The 22,894-nt window shown below is 41.9% G+C and overlaps 1 protein-coding gene across 2 annotated transcripts in view; it reads right to left on the bottom strand.

Moving 5' to 3' along the window:
- Positions 1-484: 484 nt before the first annotated feature.
- Positions 485-22,894, bottom strand: part of LOC134932153 (proto-oncogene Mas-like) — a 61,550-nt gene continuing 39,140 nt past the window's right edge. For both annotated transcript variants that reach the window (XM_063926295.1, XM_063926296.1), the window contains exons 2-3: positions 4,524-4,598; positions 485-2,362 (exon numbers count right to left, since the gene is read on the bottom strand). In XM_063926295.1, the coding sequence (XP_063782365.1) occupies positions 1,336-2,295 (960 nt within the window). In that variant the 5' untranslated portion in view covers positions 2,296-2,362; positions 4,524-4,598 and the 3' untranslated portion in view covers positions 485-1,335. The remainder of the gene's footprint in view (positions 2,363-4,523; positions 4,599-22,894) is intronic.

Raw genomic sequence — 22,894 nt, 5'->3', positions numbered from 1 at the left:
TTCTCAGCAAAGACAAACTAAAGATCACTGAAACAGTAACAGCCAAAGTAAACACCCCTCAGACATAAGGGAATTATTGTATTACGCAGCAGATGGAGGTCTATAAAATACATCTTCAAATAATAAAAGTTTCCTTATAATGTCCATTAAGAAGCAAATCATACATATACATAATAATAAAAAGTGGCATAATCATTTTACTTGGAAAAGTGGCTGTATTTATAGAGTAATGTTCTACATACCTCTGGCAGCAACACTGTTTGGGGCAGCATATAGTTTTACGTTATATATATATGTATATATAATATGAAGAGGAAGTCAGCGGCACTCAGCAGACGGATTGATGAAATAAAGATGGCTTTATTAGAGTCCTACGCCGTTTCGGGGACTACACCCCGTCTTCAGGGACAAATCACACATGTATGATTTGTCCCTGAAGACGGGGTGTAGTCCCCGAAACGGCGTAGGACTCTAATAAAGCCATCTTTATTTCATCAATCCGTCTGCTGAGTGCCGCTGACTTCCTCTTCATATTGCATGGATCTTGCTACAGATCGCAGAGGGCACCGCAGCAAGTATTTTGTTATTTACCCATTTGAGTGCCGAACCTTACCGCTACTTATATGTATATATATATATATATATATATATATATATGTGTGTGTGTGTGTGTGTGTGTGTGTGTGTGTGTGTCTTTTTGTTGGTACTTGATTTTTGATAACTACTAATTTTCCAGTAAGAGTAATGGCAGAGAAAGTGCTTGATTGATTGGCAAGGATATGTGCTGCTATGCTGCCATTTATGCAGGACACTGCCTAGGGCAGTGCCAACTAGCACAGTCCTACTTCCAGATACAAGCAAATTGTGCTGTCTTCTATATGGTCACTACATAGTAGAGTCTTTTGACACATTAGTCATTAGGTTTTGAGCAATCTCTGTGTCTGCCATGCAATTTGTGGATTCTAGCAGATTATAACCATAGAGTATTGTCTTACTTCATGATGTATCTGAGTTTATCGTCTTTTAAAGCCAAATGAGGTTATGTAATCTATTTCCAGAAACTCAAATGTGTTATTGTTGTAAGTTAGCCAAGTATTAAAGTGCAATTATAATATGGTACATGTGATAAATAAATAAAAATCCAAAAGAGTTTATGGTGCTGTATCTAGTATTCAGCCTACGTACAAACTCACATTGAGGGCTATTTAACTGCCATGATTTAATCTAGACAAATACACATTCCCTTGTTTTTGCATCATATCTATTTTACTTTCGTAAAGAAAAAGCTTCAACATGATTAAACATAATCATCTTATTTGGACATATATGACGTTACTAGGGCATGCTAGTAGTACTAGTATTCCCATCAAGCCCAGATGACTGCTCAGTGTCATCATCCTTAAACACCCTACTGAGTGCTCCATTGATGGAACCTCCAAATCTCTTCTTCCTCTGCCTACCTACAAAGAAGTAAATGAAAGGGTTTGCACTGCTGTTGAACAAAGTACAGTATGTGCTGGTAAAAAACAGCGCAAGAGCTGAGATTTTACTGGTGAATGACTTAAAATAAAGTAAAAACCATAACAGTCTGATGGGTGTCACAGAAATGAGGAAAACCAGGACAGTAACAATTATGGCCACATAGATCTTGGGAGGTCGGGATTTTTTGGATGTTGTTTTAACGATGTAGATTAAAATGAAACTGGTCACGAGCATCAAAGGAATGACGAAAACAAAAGTGAGGACCAGGGAGAACACCTGGACCCCAGTGCATTCTATTGTCATACCCTCAAAGGCTTCTGCAGGGCAGACAAAGTTATCCAGAAGTGACAAGAGAGCGCCCAGCAGCCAGATCCCTCCACAGGAGTAGGCCGATAAGTGTTTTGGACGGTAACATTTGTACCATATTGGGAAGAGGACAGAGAGGCATCTTTCTACGCTTATCGCAGTCAGGAAGAACATACCTGCGGAATACCCAAAATCATACATTACTTCTAAGGCTTGTAGAGTGGCTCTTGTCTGGAAGCGGAGGTTTATCATTTGATCAGCCATTAAGAACATGACAACGGCAGAAAATAAGAGGTAGATAAAGTCAGCAACTGCAAGGTTAAGAATATACACAGTGTATTTGTTCCTCTTTATGTTAAAGGAAAGAACCCAGATAACAAAAGCATTCCCTACCAATCCAAGTAGGCAGAGAACAACAGCAAAACAAGACACCACAGAGTAAGTCACATAAATAGATCTGTCAGTGGTATTTGTAATATTGGATGAGCTGTTTCCAGTGTCGGCCATAATGAGTACAGCACAGAGAAGCTTGTTCTTTCCAAGCTATGTTGCCAAAATGCTGATGCACTCACTCCTAGAACAGAAAAAAGAAAGTGATATATTTACTGTAATAGTTAATACAGTGACTTCCATTTACTGCACTCTTACAAGGACCTTGTAGAGATTTTTTTGGTGTCAATGTAGTAAAAATGAACATTTTGATTAGCTATTATTACTAAATGTGAGTGTGCTCTACAGTACATGTATACATGCATTATAGCCAAAATAAATATTGTAAACTTTAGTGTTATAAGTTTGTGTTAGAGCTGTAAGTATTGCATAATATATGGTAGGGCAGCTGAAAACATATTTGTAAAGGCCTAAACTTGGATTAATTAAGCAAGATTATCTGTGCATGTACATGTGGTAAGGCATATAGGGGCATATGTGTTAACCTGGAGATGGCATAAGTAAGTGTTAAACCAGTGATAAATGCAAGGTGATACACGCACCAGCCAATGAGCTCCTAACTGTTAATTTACATATGGGAGCTGATTGGCTGGTGTGTTTATCACCTTGCATTTATCACTGGTTTATCACTTCCTTATGCCTTCCCCAGGTTAATACATATGCCCCATAGTGCCTAATTCAGAGCTGATCGTAGATGTGCGAAAAACGCATATCTATGACCAAAATCTCTGACATGCATGGGGACGCCCAGCACAGGGCTAGTCCACCCCGCACGCTAGGCCCTACCCACCCACAGATGTAAAAGAGTGGCTTTTGCACCTGCTGAGTAGCTCCTTGCCTACGCAACCTAGCTGCGAAGACAAACGACTGCCCGGCATGGTTTTGCCCATTGCTGCTACGTGTAACATCATGTAGCCGCCGCGGTCCGCCCCTCAAATGGTCTGGACACACCTGGGTTGTCTGTACTGCACCCCAAAAATGCTGCCACAATGCCGATGACATGCCCTGACTCCGCCTCCACCAGTGTGATGCCTTCGCACACTGCACAGGGCTTCAGCCTGCAATCGCAGCCGCTGCCGCAACCAGGTCTGAATTAGGTCCATAGGTTGTAAGCCCCACTGGGGCAAGTACTAAATGGCCAAATATTCTCTGTAAAGTGCTGCAGAATATGTGTGCACTATATATATAACTAGGAATAATAATACGCTTAACCCATAATAAATTATTACACTCTATCATAAGTACAGCAATTATGACAGCATAGTGCAAGATATACTTTTTGTACAACTTTCTGCTACTTTTCTAACATCTGTAAAAAAAACTATATATATATAAATTCCTCAGCATAATGGCTGGGGATGTGGCAATGGTCCCATTCTGAGATGTAGCTAAACCTTATGGTTTACATGCATTTTCAATGGTGGGGCGCCTACGCAGGACTGATTATGCACATTTGCAGAACGGGTTCTGCGTGGTCACATGCAGTGTCCCCAAGCCGCAAACTGATTGACAGGCTTCAGGTGTTTAGGAGTGGGGATGAGTGGAGCGGGACAGCTTTCTCAAAAAACGGGGACATTTTACCCCCATTTTCAGGGAGTGGTGAGTCCAGGGTCTGTGCCTTTTCTGCCCTCAGCAGTGGGAACAACCCACCCATCCTGTGTAACCTGAGTGTTTCTCAGATGGCCATTGTCCAAGCAAGTGATTTAATGCTGCATCTTTGGACTCAGCAGCAGATCACACAAGCATGCAGGAGACATCTCTTTACTCAAGACACAACCTGCTGCTTTTGCAGACTTTAATACAGCAGCTCCCAAAGACGCAGTTTCTGTACGAATTGCGTCCATCTCTGAATCAGGTGCTCTATTTACTGCACTAATGCTACTGTTTGGTAGACTTTTTTAAAAATACAACAAAACAAAAACAAATAAACAAATGAAACATTCCTTTTAAACATATATTTCTTTAATCGTATTTTACTTGAGTCCTACATTGGGTTTTTAGTTTTATACCTATTTGTTTATTGAACATGTTTTAGAAACTTGTCTTTCTGTATAAAAAAAATGCACGGACCCACCAACCGAGTGGGAATAACCTGCGTTTGTCTGGATTCCGGCCAGTAGCATTTCACCGGCTGTCAGGATTCCAGTGTCAGTCTCCTGAACGCCGGGATTCTGACAGACGGTATATTTACTGCATCCCCTGATAAATACAGATGTAGCAACAATAAAGTTTCCTGCATTCTGCTACCAACGTGATCAACCGATAGAAAACATTAAAACTCTCACCGATATTTGAGGAATTTCCTGAGACGTCTTTAGATTTCAAGAATTATGACAAGCCCGATGGGAAAAGCCAAGTCACTAAAATATAATAGAGGCAAAAATATTAATTTATACAATTACTGCGAGAATAAATAAATTACTCATAAATGTTAGTTTGTTAGATAAGAGTGTATGACCATTTCCCTTCAAATATTAAGTCAACTTGGTGTCCAATCTGAATTTGCACAGCACCGGTTTAGCATTCTGTAACTTACCTCCTACTTCTGCTTCGGCTTTCTCCTTTAAGCTTGTTTATTGTAATTGTCAAGGGTATCACAAAGCTAAGCAACTTAGTGAAATCTGTAGTACATATCCGTTCTCCCGTATCATTGCTGTGATGCGTATGCACAGGCATCGCGGTAATGCTTTGTTGCACGTGACTGCCTATAGTCACACCTGCAGGCAGACAATGCAATGCGTATGGATCACACTCGCACCATGATCTGCCGTGATGGGTATACAGCTATGCAAGATACAAGAGGACACTTTTCTATATGTTATTTCCTACATACTGTACATTGCAATATTATCTATGTATGCCAGACCATTTCTTGCAGATGTTTGTAAGTTAAATGAACTAATACAGAGCTATGCAAATGTGCATATAATTTGAAAACAAGAAAAATATAAAGTGCATACAAATCAAAACTATAGATGTGCGATTTGAAACTACCTGACCTTCCAGTATCCCAGTACATACCAGCCCTGGCTCTGTATTTCCCGACAAGCTCAGATTCCAAAAATGAGGCAAAACATCATCCACCCGGTGTTGGATCTTGCGTGTTTTGAAATAAAAAAAGTCCCTCCATCATGGTTTGGATGCCATTTCAAACAGAATTCTGGTGGGAGAGGGTGTGGGATGGGCTGCAGTGTGATTAAGGGCTACTGTGGACTACTGTGACTGTTAATCAAGAGCATAACAACAAAAGAGATAAAATCAATTTACCAAGAGAGCGCATTAACAATTTATTACAATTATATAACAGGCATATCATTTATAAACAACACTTTAAAATATATGGAATTATAAAAAGAGATTATTCTGCCAATGAAAATCCTATTCCTCCTGCAGTGGAAAAGGGGATATAATATTCACCACTTGTTATTGGAATCCTTAGTCCACCTAATCCAGTATTTAATTTTGCGCATATGTAGCCAAACAATATACTGTTGTGTCAAACAGTATAGCATTAGGACACTTAGTGATGTTTCGTTCCATTGCAATTAGGAATTGATACAGCCGTATCTCTAAGCCGCAGCACCGGGTTCACCACGTGTGCTTAAGAAACACAGAGTTAGGCTCATTCTTTTACCGCTGTGGCCATATTACTTGAGCGGCAACACGGGACGGATGCTGTGGAAGTTGGAAGGTCACAGTAACAACCTCCACCCGTTGCTGTAAAAGCCGTTGCACATATTACGAGTGTGGGGTTCACGTAAGTCATGCAATGCCAGCAGAGGATTCAAATGCAGACCTCTTGGTTAGGTAATTTGCATACCTGCCATCTTTGGTTTACCGACGGAGTAGTTAAAGATGGTAAGTGCCAAATCACTCGAAAGAACCCGCTAGAGGTGTAGTTCATATACAAAGGTCCTGATGATCATAATGATTCATGTGATCGGGATCTTTGTATATGAACTACACCTCCAGCAGGGCCTGTTTCAATTCCTAACGGTCAAGGATCTAAAACATCACTAAGGGGGACATGCACTAAGCAGTGATAAAAGTGGAGAAGTGAGCCAGTGGAGAAGCTGCCCTTGGCAACCAATCAGCTGCTCTGTATAATTTTGTAGTCACTGCTGTTTGGTTGCCATGGGCAACTTCTCCACTAGCTCACTTCTCCACTTTTATCACCGCTTAGTACATGTCCCCCTAAGTATCCTAATGCTATACTGTTTGGCACAAGAGTATATTGTTTGGCCACATATGCACAAAATCAAAGACTGGATTAAGTGGTCTAAGGATTCCAATAACAAGTGGTGAATATTATATCCCTTTTCCACCGCAGGAGGTATAGGATTTTCATTGGGAGAATAATCTCTTTTTATAATTCCATATATTTTAAAGGGTTGTTTATAAATGTTCTATAATTGTAATAAATTGTTAATGCACTCTCTTGGTAAATCAATTTTTATCTCTTTTTTTGTTGTACTCAGTAATTGGCAGAGCAGTACTGCTAAATTGGGAGCTGCATTACAATTTTTATCACAAGTGATCAAACTAGCTTGGTGGCTTGGTAGCACTAGGATTTTGTTGTGTTGTTTTTGTTAATCAAGAGCTACTGTGACTAAGGGCAATGGGATACTGTGTCACAGTCAGACTCAGTGTCATCAGTGAAGAGCTGTGGGCTGTAGCACTGTCATTAAGGGCTGCTGGGACTAAGGGCAATGGGATACTGTGTCACAGTCAGACTCAGTATCATCAGTGAAGAGCTGTGGGCTGTAGCACTGTCATTAAGGGCTACTGTGACTAAGCGCAATGGGATACTGTGTCACAGCCAGACTCAGTGTCATCAGTGAAGAGCTGTGGGCTGTAGCACTGTCATTAAGGGCTGCTGGGACTAAGGGCAATGGGATACTGTGTCACAGTCAGACTCAGTGTCATCAGTGAAGAGCTGTGGGCTGTAGCACTGTCATTAAGGGCTACTGTGAAAAATAAGAATAGCTGTCTGAGATTGTCATTATAGGCAATAGGATATTACTGTTTCACCCTCAGACTCAGTGTCATCAGTGAAGGGCTGTGGGCTGCAGTAGTGTGAATAAGGGCTACTGTGACTATTACTAATATTAATAATTATAATTATAATATAAAGAAGAGCTACTGTGATTAAGGACAATGGGATACAGTGTCACCCTCAGACTCTGGCCAGAATGTAATAGGGTGTGAGAATCATAAAGTGAGAGATTATGTGAGATTTCTCCTGGTTTTTTTTAAATGGCTATCATTTACATGGCAAAATCAACCTGATTTTGCCATGTAAATGATTTCCACTTAAAAAAAAAACCCAGGAAACTACAAAATCACTCACTTTCTGATGCTCACATCCTATTACATTCCTTCCTCTGTGTCATCAGTGAAGGGCTGTTGGCTCACATCCTATTACACCCCCCCCCCCCCCCTCTGTGTCAGTGTTAGGAAAATCATCATTAATGTACTTAAAAAGTAACATAGTAAAATAAATAAATCATGTGTGTTGTTGTTCGGGCACTTAAAAAGTAACATTCAATGGGTGCCACCATTACTGTTACTAATAGTGCTGTGAGTCAATGGGTGTGGTATGCAAGGTCGACCACCATTAGGTCGACAGTGTCTAGGTCGACCACTATTGGTCGACAGTATTTTGTTCAACATGGTTTCTAGGTCGACAGGAATTCTATGTCGACGGGTACTAGGTTGACATGACAAAAGGTCAACATGAGTTTTTGCACTTTTTTTGTGTCATTTTCTCCGTACAGTGACCGGGATTCACAATTAGTGCACCGCGTTCCCTCGCATGGCTCGCATCACTCACTGTGCTTTGGGCAAGGTGCCTCGCTCTGCTACCGCTGCGTTCGGCACAGGTTACTGTTCCCAATTGTAGTCCACGTGGATCATAAAGCATGAAAAAGTAAAAAAATGGGAAAAAAAATTAAACTCATGTCGACCTTTTGTCACGTTGACCTAGAACATGTCGACCTAGAAATCATATCAACCTACTTACTGTCGACCAATAGGGGTCGACCTAGACAGTGTTGACCTATGTGTTGTCAACCTAGAGACTGGATACCGAGTCTATATGGATCAATAGATAGAAGAGCAGAAGCAGCAACTCAGTACTAGTGCAGGAGGGCAGAAAGTTTAAGAATGGGCACTTGAAATCTAAATATTTCACAATGTTAAAGAAAAGAGGATGAGGTGTCACCCGTAAAACAGGTAAATCAGTGCCCAAAAGAAGAAGAACAAGCGGGACATTTAAAAAACCCTGTGGTGTGGGGTTTTTCCCACAGCCATGGGGTTTAGTTAGTCAATTAGATGAGAGAAAATGAGACATAGTGATTTCTATATAAGTCACTGCATCTTTTTTTCATGGAGCTCCAGAGCAAGTCTGTTTTTCATAAAATCCTTATTTTTAGAAAAAATCACCTCAATTTGTTCTGGCACCCTTGTGGCACCCCCTAATGACTAATTAAGCAATTGGAAGTTTCTGATAAGCTTAATTAGTCAGTAATTACTCACCTTTAGAATGTAAGCTTTCACGAGCAGGGCTCTCTTCCCTCATGTGCTTTTCCATCTCTGCCTTAACCTATCTTCTTTTCAATACTCCCTTCAATGGCACCAAATTGCCCAGTTTTCTGCCGCCCTGATATTTATTCCAGTGTCATCTGCTGATGCAGCTGTGTTTATATACCCTGCACTTGTCCTATATTGTCTTGGACTGTAAATCACTGTTTTCTTGTTTTGCCTATTTGTTTATGTACTCTGTAACTGGGTGCTGTGGATCCTATGTGACGCCATATAAATAAAGTATAACAATAATAATAATAATAATAACTTTCTGAAGCAATGTCTTCTTACTCCAGCGTCAAGAGCTGGTCTTCTGCAGCAGTGGTGAGTATATGAGTGTGTGCGAGTGTATGTCAGTGTCTGTGAGTGAGTGAGTGAGTGAGTGAGGTGAGTGTGTGTAAGTATGTATGAGTGAGTGAGTGTGTGACCCCCAGTGTGTGTGTGTGTGAACCCAGAAGGCAACAACAGGAAGTACTACATTTTCAAGCAGCCGCCTCACCTCCCAGCAGCCCCCCCAGTGCAAAATGGAATGGCGATCACCAGGAGCCATGGAGACCACCAGACTGGTTAGTATGATTACTTTTTTCTCTCGCACCAATAGGTTTTTAAGCAAAAAGACCTGTGTCAATTTATTTATAAATTGGATACCATGGGTATATGGAGCTTGAATACCTGTGGTAATCCAGAAGTGAGCATGAGGTCCACAAGGTTATACATGTGGAAAAAACCTCATGGACAATTAGATTCCCCCCAACGGCTGAAGAACAAATTGTGTGTTCACAAATTCCTGTCTGACATTTCTGACATTGTACTCATAGAGAAGCCTCCTTCCACCATTTCTGCACCCACTGCAAATGTGGGCATGAGCAGTACAAGTAAAAATGGTGATGACATAATATAAATTGAGGATGCTTGTGTGGAAGTGCAACAGGATGAGGGGGATATTTCTGTACTATATTACGCTAATGAGGATGTTAATGATGAGGATGTTGTTTGTGTATGTTAGCCACCAGTGGCGACAGTTCTTGATCAAGATAAAAAGAAAGCCATTGTCATGCCTGGGCATGAGACCAAAAAAGCCACCTCTCAGGTTTTGAATTATTTTTACCCAAACCCTGACAACATTTGTGAAGGCATCTGTTCTATTTGTGAATCCAAAGTTAGTAAATGTAGGCATTTTAACCGTTTAGGCAACATCTCCCTGTTACATCATTTGCAGCGAGTTCATGAAATATATTTTACAAAATTATCATAATTAGGAAAATAATAACAAGCAGTCCAGTATTAGCTACCAGCAGTTTAAACCATCTCATACAATCTCCACTGCAACACCCTCATCATGAACCTCCTCATTAATGATCAGCGGTAGTACTTCCAAAAAATTTTTTGTGGGTGCCCAAACAGAAATAGCAGTTCAACTACAAAAGGAGCAGTATCTGTCATTGAAATGTTTGTTTTGTTAAAATGTCCTTAATATCCAACATAAAAAATGGGGACAAAATTACAATTCCATTTTGCACCACTTTGATAATGGGCTGTATTTTTGGGGGTCATTGGGGTCATTTTGTATAGACATTTTTATTGGTCATTGCTCTAATATATTACTAATTTGCAACTAATTTTTAACCATAAAATAATATAATGTTAATACAATAGCCAAGGATTCCCAACACGGGTTGAAGAGCAGTGTTAATAGCCAAGGATTCCTGACAAGAGTTTGGAGGTTGACCTGCTGGCCATACTATCCCCCACCCACCTCCCTCATAAATTTTTTCAGCCAATCAAATAATTAAATGAACTAACTAATCAATCCTTCCTTCCTTCCTTTACAAGCTTTCCACTGCATTCATAATCCAACTCCATTTCCGTCTACTGCCCTGTGACATCTTCCTTTGAAAACAATTATCTATGGGGTCATATAGTTTAATAAACTGCCATCCTGTCTACCACTGCCATGCCACAATGCTTCATAAATGTGCTATATTGTTAAAGTAACTGCTGTGTGAATGTGCCACTGCTTTGTCACTTCGTATAGCCAGTGAGCCTTTGGTCTATATTGGTGAACAATAGTGTGAACTGTGAGCAGGGACGGTGTAAGGTTTCTCAGCACCCTAGGCAAATCTTTGGCGGACCCCCTACACACAATACATGGCAGTTCGACAGCTACCGCCTGATAAAGAGGTAATTTTCTCTTCCCACCCACCCCCAGCTATAGTATTGATTAGACTGTGACAGTCTATAGCACACTTACAAAATTCCTGGCTGTCACCCATCTTCTGCACACTAAGGATTCCTCTCCTAATAAGTGCTGGTCTCAAATACATATTGGATTTTACTCCTACTGATCTGCTATTATACCTGCATAATCTATAATAGCAATGGCTATAGGGGGCCATTTATTAAACAGTATTTGCATCTATTTCCCTGAAAACACCAGTTTTCGGGGTGCTAACCACAAATAATATGTATACCAGGAATGTATGAAGGAGGGATTGCAGCAGGTACCTGTTGCGATCCCTGCATTGCTGCCCGAACCACATCCCCCATAGGTTTCAATGGGGGATGGGATGCTGCCTAATATATCAATATTGGGAATGCAAAGCATTCCCGATATTGACCCCCACAGCTGCAGCAATCTTCTTATTGCAGTAGCCCATTGTAGCCTATGTGATGCATGTAGTTCAGCAGGGTTCCCAAAGAATGCAGAGCGCTATACCCTGCTTAATCTTTTGTTCAACTCAACAGCGCCCTCCAAGTGCCGGCATCCATAAACAGCTGCCTAAAGTTGCTCTGGCTGTGAGGTGGTCAAAATTGACTGGAAATTACTTGAAATTAATGTTATTGATGTTAATAATACTGTAGAAACAAAAACAGGCCCAAATTACATGACTTTACCTGTTTTTAACAATAAAAAAAAAATACAGATCAAAACCAAAACACGTAAGGGTGATTTTGCAAAACAGAAACCAAAATACGAAGATGAATAAATATCCAAAACAAAAACACATCAGGGTCGGTACACATCAAAACCAATTACAAAAACAGAATAGCAAAATAGTAAATGTGAATGCTGAAATAGGCAGGGGGTAAAGAAAAAGCATAAACTCCAGCAATATAGTGGGTAAAGTGTAGCTATTTGCTTTGTGAGCCCATAAACAGTCAATTCTAATTTGTACTGTTAATTTCTTACTTCATATTTAAGAACTATCTTAGTTTAAATTTAACTAATAATGTTATTATAAACACAGTGATTATGTAACAAAGAATTACTAAAATTATTTGCCATAAACATAACATTATTGCACAATTGTTCAAAGTTGGTCTGATTTTAATCTGTACTTAATGTTGTACAATTTCATTATATTGCTGTCATGCCTGTGGGGCAATGTGATGCACAGACACTTCCTGTCTGTGCTTTCCAAAGTTATTTACTAATTACTCACATGAAAAGGACAAATGAAAATCATCTCACTGGCCTGCAGTTTGGAAAAAAATCTTTCTGGTTGGAATGAAAATCTGGTAATGTACAGTATGGGAGCACATGACAATTGACAATTTGCTCCCAAACACAGGAAAACTGAAAAAAATTGTAATTCAGACAATTTGGTTAAATCTGTTTGATTTAACCAATTTATCCATCTATTTTCTGGCTTTTGGGAGCAAATGGTTAATTGCAATTTGATCCCAGACATTACCAGATTTTTGTTCCAACAAGTCAGATTGGACAGATAATATTATAGTTGCTATCCATATTAAGGAGGCATCAGAGCTGAGCCGCCAATACTGTATAATAAAATTTCCAATAAATTCCTTTACCAAAGCTTCTCAAATGCAGTCTTCAAGGCACCCCAATGGTCCAGGTTTTAAGTTTATCCATGCTTGGCCACAGGTGACCTCAGCCAATTTGACTTAACCATCTGCGCCGAGCCATGGCTATACCTAAATCCTAGACCATTGGGCTGTCTTGAGGACTGCGTTTGAGAACCTGTCCTATACACATTCCTATCAATATAATCTGATTGAAACTGCTATTACTACTGGCTAGTGATACTGGGGGTAATTCAGAGTTGATTGCAGCAGCAAATTTGTTAGCAATTGGGCAAAACCATGTGCACTGCAGGTGAGGCAGATATAACATTTGCAGAGAGAGTTAAGGGGGGTACACACGGAGCGATGTTCAGCTAATTTCTAAGCAATCTGACTAGATTGCTTAGAACATCGCTCCGTGTGTAGGGGTGCCGGCGACAGAGATGCGCGGTCCCGTGTGTCGCTATCGCCGATGCTAAATTGGCCAGCATGCAGGCACGATCTAGCAGGTCGCTCATTTCACCGCTGGGTGAAATGAGCGCCCCCCCGTGTCCGTCCCCCCCTCGCTCAGCACATCGCGCTGTGCTGAGCGGGGGGTAGAGATGTGTGCTGAGCGGTCTGTGCTAGACCGCTCAGCACACATCTCTGGGGAAATCTCCCTGTCAGTACAGCCCCTTAGATTTGGGTGGGTTATTTTGTTTCTGTGCAGGGTAAATACTGGCTGCTTTATTTTTACACTGCAATTTAGATTTCAGTTTGAACACACCCCACCCAAACTCTCTCTGCAAATGTTATATCTGCTACACCGGCAGTGCACATGCTTTTGCCCAAGCACCAGGAAGGCTCTGTATATATACGACATCCCTCATATTTACTCCTACATCTGTGCCCAAACCAACACCCCGACAAATGTATGATTTACCCACAATTAAAATCCCGACGGTCAATATCCAGACAACAATTGACCGATGGTCAAAATACAGACAAGATCAAAATACCGACATGGTCAAAATACCGACATCTAAAATGTTAACAAGGTCAAAATACAGACATTTAAAATGTTGACAGGTCAAAAAGTCGACACAAGTTTTCAAATTTTATTTGGTGTGTATGTTGACATAGGTGCTTTGGGCACGGTGCCTCACTGCGCTCGACACACTATAATATTCCCCCTCCATGTCCACTGGTATGTTAAGGTATGAACAAGTCTGTTTCAATAAAAAAAATCATGAAAAACTCATGTTGATTTTTTGACCTGTCAACATTTTACATGTCGGTATTTTGACCATAGGTCAATGGTTGTCTGTATGTTGACCGTTGGGATTTTGATTGTAGGTAAATTGACTGCATCCCCTACACCCACATGTATGACTTCCCACAATGTGTTTAACTACACCTCTTTCACTGTGCAGGATGAATTGGATTCCAATGAGAAACCTTGAAAGAAATTTAAGTGTAAAGAAGGAGAGAGACAAGTTTGTCTAAGGAGAAAATACGATTTCAGTCTTTTTTTTGTTTTGTATATAATTTGGAGTCAAATCTCTGTCATTTTTAAAAGGTTAAGACAATGCTAAAAACTAGAGATGAGCGGGTTCGGTTCTCAAAGAAACAAATTCCCCCAAACATCACGCTCCGAGCCCGGATCCGAGTCCGGCTCAGGACTTCTCGCCAGACTCGGAAACCAGTTTGAGGCAAAATGTCATCATCCTGCTGTCATATTCTCGTGGGTTTTGGATTCCATATAAGGAGCCATGTGTTCCTGCCATTTTCACTCTGGACTTGGAGAGTGAGGGAGACGGGTGTAGTACGGCTGACCGGCGGTCTCCTGACCGCCGGTCAGCTTACTGACGCCAGGATCCTGGCAGCATACCGATGCCGGGATCCCGGCGGGGAGGGGCGAGTGCAGCAAGCCCCTTGCGGGCTCGCTGCACTCGCCACGCTGCGGGCACGGGTTCTATTCCCACTCTATGGGTGTCGTGGACACCCACGAGTGGAAATAGTCCCTGTTGGTCGGCATGCCGACCATCGGGACAGTGACCCATCGGGCTGGTGGAGGAGGTCATGTGACTGTCGGTAAGCTGACCGGCGGTCACATGAATACCACCCGAGGGAGACAGACCTCTGTCTCTCTGTGGGTGGTGGCATTGGATGGGGTCAGTGTGTGCTCTGTAGGGGTGCTGTTCCTGTCACTGTGGCATCCCTGTGCTGTTAGGGGTGATGTCCTAGCTGTCACTGGTGTTTCATATGCTGTTAGGGGTGCTGCAGCTGTACATGGGTGTTGTTGCTGTCCTGGCTGTCACTGTGTTGCACAGGGGGCAAGGGCATTGTACTCCTGTATGCTGTAAAAATACAGGGGTGCTGCTGTTTAAATAAATGTACACTGGTCCTGTATGCTGTGAAAATACAGGGGTGCTGGCCCAGTCTTGTATGCTGTAAAAATACAGGGGTTCTACTGTTAAAATAGTAAACTGGCTCTGTATGCTGTACAAATTCAGGGGTGCAGTTGCTAAAATAAAAGCACACTAATCCTGTATGCTGTGAAAATACAGGGGTGCTGGCCCAGTCTTGTATGCTGTAAAAATTCATTGGTGCTGCTGTTGTTAAAATAAAAGCACACTGGTCCTGTATGCTGTAAAAATTCAGGGGTGCTACTGTTAAAATATTACACTGGCCTTGTATGCTGTAAAAACTCAGGGGTTGTTAAAATAAAAGCGCACTGGTCCTTGTACACTGGCCTTGTCTTGTATACTGTAAAATTACAGGGGTGTTGTGAAAATACCGGGAATCTGGCACTGTCTGCGGTTGTGATGTCTAGGCCTGACCTTCACAACATTGTATGGGAAGAGGAGGCTCCTACTACCATTTGCATGCCCTCTGCAAGTGCTGGGAGGAGCACTGCCAGTCCAGTTGCTGATATTGATATTGAAGATGTCACTATAGAAGTACACCAGGATGAGGAGGATATGGGTGTAGCTGGTTCTGCGAAGGAAGTTGACGATGAGGATTCTGATGGTGATATGGTTTGTTTGAATAAGGCACCAGTGGAGACAGTTGTTGGCAGTGTCGGACTGGGACATGGAGGGCCCACCGGGGGAATGCAGTTATAGGGGCCCATACTTAGGGGTGTGGCCAGCCTACAAAGCCACTGTGGAGGCTTGAAATACACAATAGTTTAGTGCAGTGTAATGCAACATATCTACCATGTATAATACAAGTGCATAGTCTGGAACCTGATCCCTAGAGGAAGGAGTGGGCCCTCAGGCAGTGGGGCCTACCGGTGGTTTCCCTGGTACCCCTGTGGGCCACTCCGACCCTGGTTGTTGGCCATGGGATGAAAAAGCACATTGTCATGCCTGGGTAAAATACCAAAAAAGCCACCTTCGGTGTGGAAATATTTCTCCACAAATCCAAACAACAGGTGTCAAGCCATCTGTTGCCTTTGTCAATCCATAATAAATAGGGGTAAGGACATTATCCACCTAGGAACAGCCTCCCTTATACGTCACCTGCAGCGCACTCATCACAAGTCATTGTCAAGTTCAGAAACTTTGGGTAATAGCGTAAACAGTCCACTGACACCTAAATGATGTGGTTTGTTTGAATATTATTTATCTGTGAGGATGAGGATGTAAACACTAAAGGGGGGAATCTGAGGATGAGAATGACATCTTGCTGCTGTAGAGCCAGTTTGTGCAAGGAGAGATTAATTGCTTTTTTTTGGTGGGGGCCCATACAAACCAATTATTTCAGCCACAGTCATGTGGCAGACCCTGTTGCTGAAATGATCGTTTTTTTAAGGGGGCATGTCCTGTTTATACAACATAAGGGTGGGTGGGAAGGCCCAAGGACAATTCCATCTTGCAAATTTTTTCTTTGCCACATCATTCCAGTGGTGCAGCCTTATATGGGGTACTGCCCCTCTGCCCTATCAGTCCAGGGGTGCTGCCCCACTGCCATTTAAGTCCAGGGGTGCTGTTGCGTGTCTACTGTGCTGTGTAATTCTCCAGGGCTACTGACTATGCTATATAATTCCAGAGGTGCTGCTGTATAATTCCAGGAGTGCTGCTGTACTTGATCCCAGGTTTAAATGAAAGCCTAGAGCAGATATGAAACAAGCTTCAACATCACAAACAGATTTGTGAAAACATAGCCACAAAGGTGGAAATGGAAATTGCTATTTTGACAAAGTGTTTTTAAATAAAGTGGGGAGAGACCACATTTGTGGCCAAAGTCATTGTGACTCAGAAGAGACTGAATCATAATCCAGCCTAACTGCCGGAGAGGTAAAAGTGATATTTTCTGCCGGAGCATTAGAGAGAGGTTCTTCTCAATTATTTAGTGGTATGGACTCACTCAAATGATGGTTCCAATTAGTCAACCTTAATTTTGATTTATTATTTAAGTTCCACATTTTGGGATTATTTATTTAGAAGATGCACATTTTTTGTACAGGGATCATCTTTTCCTAAGAGCTGCATAGGGTTATCGCAAAACCTTGCGGTGTTAGAAGAACAGAGTTTCAGTGATCATGCATTGAATCCGCTTTCCATTGCATGGCAGCACTAGATGGGCCAGAAGCTCCTGTGAGGTACAAACAGTTACTGAAATAGGCCCAGTATGGAGTCTCATGGTGGCTTACAGCCAGGAAGGTGTCTTGCTTGCCAGGCTGAGGCATGCTGTGGGCACAGAGGTTAGCATTGCTTCCTCCCACAGTCCTACTTATAGTATGAAATGAGTTTCAACTAGAGCAAAGTAAGCTCCACTAGGGCAGGGGTTCAATAACAAAAAAAATCACTACACAGTGCTTAGTACTTTACCAAACCCACCCAAACTCAACCTGCCCCAAACGAGGCTGCTGTAGGGGCTCAGGAGCGGCTGCTAAAACATCTAAGGGGCTATTTTATTTAAAAATAAATATGAATAAAATAAACAAGACACATAGGTCTATGCTCACATGCGTGTAACTGGGAGCAGTGAAAAACAAAAATAAGACATCTGCCACATAATATGTAAATAAAAATGCAGACTCCATGGAGGGGAAAATATCCAATCTCGATCCTCTGGTATACAATAGTTTATTTGCATCCCAGCATTAAATCTGAACACTGAGAAGGGGGTACAAATTTGGAGGCTTTGGCCCCTAGTTTTTCAGTTTGTCCAGTAATGTGATAATTAAGAATTATATATTTGCTTGGTTGTAGTCCTTTCTGTTCCACACCTAATATAGGAGTGGAGGTGAAAGCCTGTGTGTTGTTCCTGATTGCGCGTTCCTCTCTAATTTTTAATCACATTCTAGACACTGTCCTCTTCCTCTTGCCTCTTCTTATAATGTGAAAAGATATCAAAGGAGGAGGTGGTATGTTTGTAGCTAGTTATGATTCGTAGAACTTGGCAAGCTTTTTCCAGGGGGACCACCTGTCGCTGAAATGATGGGTTTATTAAACTGTGCATGTCCTGTTTAAACAATATATGGGTGGGTGCGAGGGCCCAAAACAATTCCATCTTGCACCTCTTTTTTTTCTTTACATTATGTGCTCTTTGGGGCCTAGTTTTTAAAACTGCCTTCCTGCCTGCCACTGCAGTGCCACTCCTAGATGGACCAGGTGTTTGTGCCACCCACTTGTGTTGCTTAACTTAGTCATCCAGCAACCTCGGTGCAACCTTTTGGCCTAAAACATATTGGGGGTCATTCCGAGTTGTTCGCTCTGTATTTTTTTCTCGCAACGGAGCGATTAGTCGCTAATGCGCATGCGCAATGTCCGCAGTGCGACTGCGCCAAGTAAATTTGCTATGCAGTTAGGTATTTAACTCACGGCATTACGAGGTTTTTTCTTCGTTCTGGTGATCGTAATGTGATTGACAGGAAGTGGGTGTTTCTGGGCGGAAACTGGCCTTTTTATGGGTGTGTGCGAAAAAACGCTACCGTTTTTGGGAAAAACGCGGGAGTGGCTGGAGAAACGGGGGAGTGTCTGGGCGAACGCTGGGTGTGTTTGTGACGTCAAACCAGGAACGACAAGCACTGAACTGATCGCAGATGCCGAGTAAGTGTGGAGCTACTCAGAAACTGCTAAGAGGTGTCTATTCGCTATTTTGCTAATCTTTCGTTCGCAATTTTGATAAGCTAAAATTCACTCCCAGTAGGCGGCGGCTTAGTGTGTGCAAAGCTGCTAAAAACAGCTTGCGAGCGAACAACTCGGAATGACCCCCATTGTGAGGTGTTCAGAATAAACTGTTAGTGAGTGGAGATGAATGTTATTGAGGTTAATTATACCGTAGGATCTAAATTACCCCCAAATTCTGTGATTTTAACCGTTTTATATTTTTTTTCAAAAATCATCCAGATACAAAACCAAAACCCAAAAGGGTGGTTTTGGCAAAACCAATCCAGATCCAAAACCCGAGTGGGGATCCAGCTCCAAAACCAAAACACAAAACACGAAGTGTCCACCGCACATCTCTACTAATATATTTCTTTCATCATTTATACAATAAACATACCTTAAGATTACTATATCCCAGTCTCAAAGTGATAATCTTTAACTGTTTAATAGCAAATACTGAGAGTCGGAGCTGAATGCCCCTTCTGTGTGTGGCAAACGTTATGGAAAGATCAGTAAACGTTCGGCTCTCAATCTTTTCTACATTTTCCTTCATTCTGACACAATGAAGACATAAGCCACAAACCACTTTTATATTTACTTTTACTCAAGTCAGAACTTGCTCTTGTGCATTGGTCTAGTTGTGGACAATTGTTATGGTCACTGATATTTCATAATGACCTGAACTTATGTGCACTTGACTGATTATAGGGTGACTCAGCCAGTGAATGAACACTACCAGTGAATGAACATTTTCAGATTTAAAGTATTAAAGTAAGCTTTCATTTTCTCAGATAATCATAACAAATGTCTAATTTTAGGCTTTGAAGCCTTCTTGTGTTAGCTGGATTCTGATTTGATCCTTAATTCATATGACTTGGTTACAAATGGTTTTCTGTTTCTGGTTTAAATGAGTCTGAGATGCTTTTCCCTCAATATATTAATGTAATGTAATGCATACCTCCCAACATGACCCTCTCCAGGAGGGACACAATGCTCTGCTCCTGTACTTCCCTCTTAATTTATGATTGCTTGCAACTGTGCTGAAACACTTTTCTTTTCCACTAACCTGCTCAACACAGGTGCTGGCAATCCTAAATTAAGAGAAAAGTCCAGAAGCAGTGCATTTTGTCCCTCCCGGAAAGGGTCATGTTGGGAGGTATGGTACTGTCAAATATCTACACTACTAAAACTGTATAAATAACAAGGGCCCTCATTCCGAGTTGTTCACTCGCTAGCTGCTTTTAGCAGCATTGCAAACGCTAGGCCGCGCCCTCTGGGAGTGTATCTTAGCTTAGCAGAATAGCGAACGAAAGATTAGCAGAACTGCTACTAAATAATTCCTTGCAGTTTCTGAATAGCTCCAGACCTACTCCTAGATTGCGATCACCTCAGTCCGTTTAGTTCCTGGTTTGACTTCACAAACACGCCCTGCGTTTGTCCAGCCACTCCCCCGTTTCTCCAGCCACTCCTGCGTTTTTACCTGGCATGCCTGCGTTTTTTTAGCACACTCCCAGAAAACGGCCGGTTTCCGCCCAGAAACACCCACTTCCTGTCAATCATACTACAAACACTCGAGCGATGAAAAAACATTGCTTGAGCTTGTGCAAATCTCCAAAGTTTTGTGTTAAATTACTGAACGCATGCGCGCTGCGTACCATGCGCATGCGCATTTTCCACCTAATCGCTCCGTTGCAAAAAACGGCAACGAGCAAACAACTCGGAATGACCACCAATGTACAGTGCTTTTACCTCAATACATATGGGTAAAGGCTTTAAAAGGGTTCAAAATTGATACTCTGACATGTAAAACGACATTGACAGCCTACGATAAGGTAAGTGTTAATTTTTTTCAGTAATTATTATTTTATTGGACTTTTACAGATTACTGTTGTTTATTCCAAATAATCAAGGTAAATTAAGGTAAATTTATACCAATTGCTAAAAATATAAGTAAAAAATATAATATTGAATATAGGCAGTAATTGAACACAGTTTTTCATTGTGTTCAGTGACTGGCTGATATTTGTTCATTTAATGGGATGTATTTTTCCAGAGAGTCTTCATTGTAATAGGCCTATTCCATTTATACAAATAGATGGATTTTGGGGACTAATATTTGGCCAAAGTCTACAAGCGATTTAGGTGCAGTGAATAAGCTTTGTCTGCTGCTTTTGGAAGCTAATATCAGCGTCACTTTAAGTCCAGGAACAGAGCATTTTCTCCCTCATTGAGAGAGTCAGGTAGGCAAGTATGCTTTAAAGTTGGGTACACTCTAGGCCATAGGTCTGCAAACCCGATCCTCATTACCCCACACAGTGCATGTTTTGCAGGTCTCACAGAATCACAAATTAAATAAATAACTCCACCTGCGGACCTTTTAAAATGTGTCTGTGAGTAATTAATACACCTGTGCACCTGCTGGGTTACCTGCAAAACATGCACTGTGTGGGGTAATGAGGACCGAGTTTGCAGACCTATGCTCTATGCCACAGGTTCTCAAACTCAGTCCTCAGGACCCCACACAGTGCATGTTTTGCAGGTAACCCAGCAAATGCACAGGTGTATTAATTATTCACTGACACAGTTTAAAAGGTCCACATGTGGGGCTAATTATTTCATTTGTGATTCTGCGAGGAGACCTGCAAAACATGCACCGCGTGTGGTCCTGAGGGCCGAGTTAGAGAAACTATGCTCTATGCCACAGGTTCTCAAACTCGGTCCTCAGGACTTCACACGGTGCATGTTTTGCAGGTCTCCTCACAGAATCACAAGTGAAATCATTTGCTCCACCTGTGGACCTTTTAAAATGTGTCAGTGAGTAATGAATACACCTGTGCACCTGCTGGGTTACCTGCAAAACATGCACTGTGTGGGGTCCTGAGGACCGAGTTTGAGAACCACTGCTCTATGCGATGTAACTAACGATGTGACGGTAGCTCCAATGTCACTAAATCCCACAGCACATGATATACAGTAGAGCAGGGATGGGGAACCTTCGGCCCTCCAGCTGTTGTTGAACTACACATCCCAGCATAGCCTGCAACAGCTTTAGCATGGTCAAATAGCAAAACTGTAGCAAGGCATGCTGGTATGTGTAGTTCAGCTGGAGGGCCGAATGTTCCCCATCTCTGATCTAGAGTGTACACACTATATATTCTTCCAAGCAGGATATATCATGTTGGAGGATTGTATCTAATTAATCATTGCTCCTGTAAACTAGGGGACTAATTCATGTTTGCGTGCAATGCTGATGTTCAAGTATATGAGTGATTATCATCAGACTGCGCATGCCCCACAATCTCACTGCCATATGTAAAGGTGGCCGTGTCTAATCTAATCACTACTGCCGTGTCTAGTCTGCATAGACATAGGGATATCCTAGCAGCCGATGTTCCTCGTTACTGCGTATAGTCTGCATATGCTTATGTAGTTGTGAATGAGTTTGCAATGGCTCTGGAGGGCATCTACAGTATCTTATTTTCTGGGCGGCAGCTTCACTTGTAACAATTATCAATTCTGTAGCCTAAAAAAAAAATCACAATTGCAAATGCAATTCCATACAAACATGAAATAGGCCCTGTGGGGGTAATTCAGACTTGATCATAGATGTGCTAAATTTAACACATCTATGACCACTTTCACAGACATGTGGGGGGCCGCCCAGCACAGAGCTAGTCTGCCCCTCATGTCTGGCTCTGCCCCCCCCCCCACACACACACGCAACGCAGGTACAAAAACATCGCACGGCAGCGTTGCTTTTGTACCTGAAGAGTAGCTCTCTAGTACCCTGCACCATGACAGATTGATGAATGACAGGTCAAAATGAGAAATGGGGTGTACACACTGTAAGATGGTCATCCCCATCTGTCTCAGGACTAAAACCAGGTACGCACTGAGTGGTCGACCTCCTCTAGTTAGCAATCAGCGCTATATCTCTGATTGCTAATTAGGGAAGATCGCCACCGCATACGGACTGAACAATGGGGGTAATTCTGAGTTGATCGCAGCAGGAAATTTTTTAGCAGTTGGGCAAAACCATGTGCACTGCAGGGGAGGCAGATGTAACATGTGCAGAGAGAGTTAGATTTGGGTGGGTTATTTTATTTCTGTGCAGGGTAAATACTGGCTGCTTTATTTTTACACTGCAAATTAGATTGCAGATT

Source organism: Pseudophryne corroboree, chromosome 6 (assembly GCF_028390025.1).
Source record: "Pseudophryne corroboree isolate aPseCor3 chromosome 6, aPseCor3.hap2, whole genome shotgun sequence".
Lineage (NCBI taxonomy): Eukaryota > Metazoa > Chordata > Amphibia > Anura > Myobatrachidae > Pseudophryne > Pseudophryne corroboree.
This window is presented reverse-complemented; position numbering and strand designations above follow the sequence as displayed.